The sequence below is a fragment of the Psammomys obesus genome, unplaced genomic scaffold (genome assembly GCF_907164565.1).
Source record: "Psammomys obesus unplaced genomic scaffold, mPsaObe1.curated_primary_1811, whole genome shotgun sequence".
NCBI classification, from domain to species: Eukaryota; Metazoa; Chordata; class Mammalia; order Rodentia; family Muridae; genus Psammomys; species Psammomys obesus.
Genome location: NW_026591918.1, coordinates 4,521,661 through 4,528,923, shown reverse-complemented (window position 1 = coordinate 4,528,923; position 7,263 = coordinate 4,521,661). Strand labels below are relative to the sequence as shown.

The 7,263-nt window shown below is 38.3% G+C and overlaps 1 protein-coding gene across 1 annotated transcript in view; it reads right to left on the bottom strand.

The window, feature by feature from the left end:
- Dnah12 (dynein axonemal heavy chain 12) overlaps positions 1–7,263 on the bottom strand; it is a 127,066-nt gene that overhangs the window by 44,614 nt on the left and 75,189 nt on the right. Inside the window, exons 36-39 of the mRNA XM_055612309.1 lie at positions 4,677–4,828; positions 3,256–3,394; positions 2,000–2,166; positions 346–375 (exon numbers count right to left, since the gene is read on the bottom strand). Of these exons, the coding sequence (XP_055468284.1) occupies positions 346–375; positions 2,000–2,166; positions 3,256–3,394; positions 4,677–4,828 (488 nt within the window). The remainder of the gene's footprint in view (positions 1–345; positions 376–1,999; positions 2,167–3,255; positions 3,395–4,676; positions 4,829–7,263) is intronic.

Here is a 7,263-nt window from a genome sequence, read left to right as displayed (position 1 = left end):
TTTTTTTTCCAACAACTATTGCTAGGATAGCCATGTGTAGAAAAATAAATTTAAGCACCGACTTTATACACCTTTCACAACAATTAATTAAAAATGGATACAAACCTAAATATTAAGTGCAAAACCATCAAAGTCTTAAAACCTTTGAGAATAATCTGAAAGACTTTAGGTACAGTGAGTTTTTAAGTTATGATAAGAAAGACCCAAACTGTAAAAGAAATAATTGAAAAAGTGGTCTTCATTAAAGGCCACTTACATTTTCATTACAAATAAAAACTTCTATTTGTAAAAGTCAATAAAGAAGATATACTGGAGAAAAAAAAATATATATATACTGGTTTTTACTTTGTAGAGATGGCCTCCTGTTTCAGCTTCCTGAATATTAGGATTACAGAAGTATGTTACCACACTCATCTTAAAAGTAAACTTTCTATTACCATGACAACTTGTGAATATTAGTCTTAATTGTCAAAATCTAGAGCCCCTTCCCCAGATGGGCCTCTGAGGCTGTCTATGGGAGATTAACTTATCAGGTCAACTAAGTGAGAAGACCTGTCCACCGGTGCCATTTCCTAGGCTGGGGTCTGGGTTGTGTAGGAGTGAAGAAAGCAGCCTGCATATTAGCATGCCTACATTCTCTCTGACTACAGATGGATTGTGCATAGCTGATTTAAGTTCCTGATGCCCTGGTGTCTCTCCACCGCGGTAGACTGTAACCTGGAAGAGCTAAAATAAGATCCTTTTCTTTTAAGTTGCTTTTGGCAGAGGTTTTTTTTTTTTTTTTTTTAATCACAGCAACAGAAGAAATTAAGACACTAACTACACTGGCTATTTTTGTGGTTGGTATTTACTTAATGTATTTTAAAACACATCCACATAATATTTTCATGCAACTGTCTATAACAGTTTTAGTATAAGAGTTGTCAAAACCTAAAAGCAACCAAGATGTTCAACAGATGAGTGAACTAACTACAGAACATCTATACAAAGGAATATTAACACTAAGAAGACATGGAAGAAATTTGAATGTGCATTACTAAGTGAAAGAAGCCAGTCTAAAAATGCCATAAACTAATTGATTCCAATTCTGTGGCTGCTATACAGTTTAAATCTGGAATAGTCTCCAAGACCCACTGGAAAAAAAAAAAAAAAAGGCTTGGTAGCCAGCTGGAGAAGCCTGACCAGATGAGGACCAGAGGAAAACATTCAGGTCACTGGAGGCAGGCTTTTGGAGAGATGGTAGGAACTCAGAGCTTGTGTTTTGCTTCCCGGCTAAAGATAAGCGGCTTTCCTTTCCATGTGTTCTCTTCATGTGTTGTCTTGCTACAAGCTCCAAAATGAGGGCAGCCAACTATGGGTTGAAACTTGAACTGTGAGTCAACATAAAAGGTTTTTTTCCTTTGTAAACTGATCGTCTCTGCTATTTGTTAGTGCAGCAGGAAATGTATTAACAGTAATGTTATGGGAAAGGCTAAATTGTAGAAATAGTTAAGATCATTGGTTGTCAGGGGCTTAGTGAGAGTCATGAAAGTGGAAAAGAACACAATCTGTGAAACAGTAGGAAAGTTCTCTTTATGTCATCATAATCATGTATAAGTGACATTGTACATTTTCAAAAGTCACAGATCATATAAAACCAAAAAGCAAACCTTCCACTAAGAACTTAGGGAGTCACTGACATATTAGTGCATGCTCAGCCATGGAAAAGTCTGCCATCTGCTGAAGTGGGCCTTGTGAGGGAGGTAATGCATTTGTGAGGGTAAAAGAGACATGAAAAATCTCAAACCTTCCCATGATTTATTGGGAATATAAAACTCATCTGTAGATAATCTTAGCTAGAAGATAAAGAAAATCCTTCCAATTTTTTTATACATAAAATTTGACCAATAATCACTTTCTGTAAATAACTTAGAAATATATATCATTTTTTACTTTGAAAAACTAAAATACAAAATGAGATATGATTTTAGCATGGGTTATTAAGACCTTAATTATTTACCAGTGTCCACAATCAAAAAACTGTCGTAATAACTCAATAGGAGGTTGGGCTCCATATTTCTCCAATGAAGGCATATTCATGTCATCTATAAATATTATACATGTCTTTCCCATAGGTGGTCCAAATACTCCCTTGCGCCTTTTGTCCAATCTAGCCATAATGATGTTCTAAAAATTTAAAAAGAAAGAGGCATATTTACCTATGATAGTATTACAATCCTACTATTATTATTATTGTTTAAGTCGATATCAAGATCTGTGCTGCCAGATCTATGGAATACCAGTAGCAGCTATCATCTGCTTAATTTTTTTTAACATAAAACTATTTAACATCAGAAACAAGGACTGAACAATCTTTGAAAGGAAATAATGTTATGTGTGTATTTATTCTGAGATACTCTTATTTAAGTTGATACTAAACTTTATAAACTCAACATAATTTCAAATAACATCTGTTGAAAACCTCCCATGTGCTAGAATTATAATATGTAGTGTGTGTGTGTGTGTGTGTGTGTGTGTGTATTCCATGCTTTTCACACTAGATACCCCTTTACCTAAGGCTTGAAAGCATTAATTTTTCCAATTGTTGTTGGATTTTTATAGCCAACATAAATGGCTTTTTAAAATTTCTGGATTGTTTTGTTTTGTTTGAGATGGGGTTTCTCTGTGTAGCTCTGGTTGTCCTGGAACTCACTCTGTAGACCAGACTGGCCTCGAACTCAGAGATCCACCTGCTTCATCTCCCGAGTGCTGGGAGTAGCAACACGTGCTACCACTGGCTGCCATTATTTCTGGTGTTTTAAAAATTTGCCTGTCCACTATAACACTGAATATCAAAATTATTTTTTTAAAATTCTGCAGTATTCTAACTTTGCAAGACTTTGAATTTAAGGAAAATCTATTGGCTGAGAACAACAGACATAGAGCTGGTATCCCATGGACCAACCCTGTGAGCAGAAAGTACCCCTCAAGCCATACAGAAGAGCATAAGAACAACTGAGTGTTCTTGTATGCCCACCCACTACTCTTGTACACACATACATGTCTCTTACACCTTCTTCTCCAATTAAATCAACTGTTGCTTCTCAGGCCAAAAAAAGTGATAAAATTTAATAAAGTGCTAATATAAAAGTTTTGTCTTTTGATTCATAGATTTACAAAGTTGTATGTTTAATATACAGCTTTAAATGTTTTAATATTTTAAAAATAAGATAAAATATAATAATTATAAACCCAAGCTTCTGGCTTTATACTAACCTGAACCTGATTGGCACTGGTCCGTGCAGAAAAATTAACGTAGAAAGGAAAGTACTTGTCCTTTTCCAAATGATTCATGAGTTTATCCTTCACATACACGGACTTTCCTGTGCCAGTTGGACCCACAAAAAGCAGCGGCCTTTAGGAAAACAGTGAACGACATAATTAAGGTGGAAGAAAGATTAAAAGTACTTTTATGGAGAGAAACTCAAGTAAGTACTTTTAAAACTTTGAGTAGTAGTTGAGCCATTTCTTTCTGAAACTCCACATGCATATAACTGTTCATGAAAGAACAGTAAAGGCAGGCCCAAGGAGATGGCTCAGCAGGTGAAAGCGCTTGCTGTGCAAGCCCGACCACCTGGAACCCATATAAAAACCAGATGTGGTAGTTTGTGTCTGTAATCCCAGCAATCCTACTGTAAGAGAAGCGAGTCAGACTGCCTGCTAGTCTGCAAGCAATGAAGCTGTATATAAAACACATAAATTTGTGTGTGCGTGTGTCCATGTGTGCATGTTGTGTGTGTGTGTGTGTGTGTATGTATAGGCCTGCACAGGCACAGGCACAGGCACAATACATGAACCTCAGTGATGACCTTTGTGGTATTCCTAGGCATTTCCACCTTTTATTTGAGACAGGGTCCCACGCTAACCTAGAAGTTTGGCGAGAAGGCTAGGCTAGTTGGCCCATATGCTTTCATGCATCTGCCTGTCTTCTGTCTCCCACCTTGCCATGGCTGTGATCACAAGTGTGCGCCATGTTTCTGGCTTTATCCCAACCTGACCCTGATTTGCACTGGTCCATGCAGACACTGTGTCCATGCTTTCTACATAGAACCTGGTTCCGCATGCTTATCAAGTTCCACGTGGCTTCTCTGAGCCATTTCCCTTCCAGAATATACAGCTTTTCAGTTATAACACTGCAAGTAATTTTTGGTGACTTAAGAGGCGATGAACTATGGTCCTGTTAAAATTTTGGAGTGAGTAATAAGAAAGCTGAATTCTAGGTTTTCCAATAACAGTAGGTGTCATTTAGAATATATTAATTATTTCCCAGTCATGGTCTCAGTTGCCTGAAACTCAATGACCTCAAAGTTTACTTTTAAAAATGTTACCATTCTTTGATCACACCCCCGCCCCCCCCCCCCCCCCCAGGGGAGAGCAGCCCTACCAGGCCACAGAAGATGACAATGCAGCCATTCCTGATGGGATCTGACAGACTAAGATCAGAAGGAAGGAGAGGAGGACCTCCCCTATCAGTGGACTTGGGAGGGGCAATTGAGAAGAAGAAGAAGGGAGGGTGGGGCTTATGGGGGGATACAAAGTGAATAAACTGTAATTAATAAAAAATTAAAAAAAGGTTACCATTTGATTAGAATGGCACTGTTACATTTAAAATTCATGTTTACAGTAGAGTTTCTTACTTTGCAAAGGTAATACTCAAATCCATTAGGAAAGTATATCTAATTGTGTCCATTGTAGGGACTATAATATCTTGAATCTTGGTATGTTTGTCTTCTAAAGAAGAACTTTTAATTAATTCATTCCAATGGAGCCAGCGACCTCGGTTCTTCAACTATAAGAGAATATGTTTTGAATATTATAACTATGCACTTTTTACATCTGAAAGAATCTTTTCAACACTTACAGCATTTGCCTTTTAAAGCTTGAACCCTTAGATAACATTTAAAAATCTGTAACACACAATGAAGTTTTATCAGTTGACAAAATAAAGTTAACTCAGTCAAAAGATGGGTAAAGGACAAAAATGTGCAGTTTATAAAAGAATAAATCCAAATGGGGAACAGACTGCTACTCAGTAAGAACTGACTGCTACTGCAACTTGAGATAACATTGTGAGGCCATTTATGCTCACAACCAGAGCTTGTATCCCTGGATAATTAACACTGAAAAGGCGATTTTACTGACTTTTTATAAAATAAGTTTTATTAAAAATTTGAAATGAAAAGTCTCTGCCATGCAGACTATCAATGCAGATGCTGAGACTTATGGGCAACCTTTGGGCAGAGTGCAGGGAATCTTAGGAAACAAGTAGGAAACAGTAGGATCTGGAGAGGACAGGAACTCCACAAGGAGAACAACAGAACCAAAAAAATCTGAGCACAGGGGTCTTTCCTGAGACTGATACTCCAACCAAGGACTGTGCATGGAGATAACCTAGAACCCCTGCACAGATGTAGCCCATGGCAGTTCAGTATCCAAGTGGGTTCCATTGTAATGGGAAGAGGGACTGTCTCTGACATGAAATGATTGGCCTGCTCTTTAATTACCTCCCCCTGAGGGGGAAGCAGCATTACCAGGCCACAGAAGAAGACAATGCAGCCACTCCTGATGAGACCTAATTGACTAGGATCAGAGGGAAGGAAAAGAAGAGCTCCCCTATCAGTGGACTTGGGGAGGGGCATGCATGCAGAGGGTGGAGGGAGGGAGGAATTGGGATGGAGGAGGGAGGGAACCCTGGGGGGATACAAAGTGAATAAAGTGTAATTAATAAAGAATTTAAAAAACAAAACAAAAAAATTGAAATTAAGGAGAGATAAGGCTTAGGGGTTCTTTGAGAGGACCCAGAACCCATACCTCCTCTCACAACTGTCCCCCAGTTCGGAGGATCTGGTGCCTTCCTCTGACTTTTGCAGACACCAGCATTACCTCCTCTCACAACTGTCCCCCAGTTCGGAGGATCTGATGCCTCCTCTGACTTTTGCAGACACCAGCATGCACATAGCGTGCACATCAACAGGCAGGAAACACCAGCACACATAGAAGTTTAAACATGGTGAGTGAGACTCCACAAACGAAAATCTTTAGCCTTTCCTCCTTTACACTGAACTGTCACAGATCACATAAAATATAAGTAATATTTTAACTCATAAAGAGGATTAGTAGATAAACATCCATGAATCTACCACCCAATTACAATTAATTTTTAATGATAATCCAAAGAATATAAATTTCACTTTATCATAAACTCAACCTATCTAGAGTTTCTCTTCTTTATTTTTTTGAGATGGCCATAGCCCTTGCTATTCTGAAACTCACTATGTAGATCACGCTAACCTCAAACTCAGGGATGCAACTGCCTCTGCCTCCTTAAGTGCTGAGACTAAAGGCATGCACCACCATGCCTGGCTGAATTTATATCCTCTTAATATCTAATCTTCCCTGAATGCCTTTAATATAGCCTTTTGCATATGTTGCGAATTTATTTCAAAGTCATTTTAGTGTAACTTAAGTTACAACTTGCCAGATTTTAGTTTTGCATCCGTCATGTCTTGAAGTAAATGAGCTATACTCTAACTAAAAATGAAACACCATTTGAGACCTCTGTATTTGTTTGCCATTTTGGCTCTTTGATCTAGTCTCATGTTCAGCCAAGATAATCAGCATATCTGTATTAGCTATTAAAGTCCTGAAATTCTTTTGAACCTCTGGCTGAATATGCTGCCATCTCCCTGTCTTCCCATCAATACCAGCTTCAATCATTATTTTTCTCTTTTGATTATTCCTCTCCCACTGTCAATCCCCAGGTCTCCTACTACCAAATTTAGAGTCATATTAAAGTTGAATAGACACGTATTTTGGAATTTTATTAGATTAAGAAAAAGATACCAGGTGTGGTAGCACACTTTTAATCCTACCACTCCGGAGTAGAGGCAGGCAAATCTCTAAGTTCAAGGCTAGCCTGGTCTACATAGCAAGTTCCAGGATAGCCATGGCTTGAAAACATGAGAAACCATGTCTTGAAAAACAAACCAAAAACAAACAGAGATTAAGAAAAAGAATAGAGCTGGGCACAGTGGCAATTGCCTGTAATATCAGCACTCAGGGAGGCAGAGGGAGGCAGATCACTGTGAGTTCAAGGCCAGCTTGGCTTATAGAGTGAGTCTAGGACAGCCAAGGCTACACAGAGAAACCCTGTCTTGAAAAACCAAAACGAAGAAGAAGAAGAAGAAGAAGAAGAAGAAGAAGAAGAAGAAGAAGAAGAAGAAG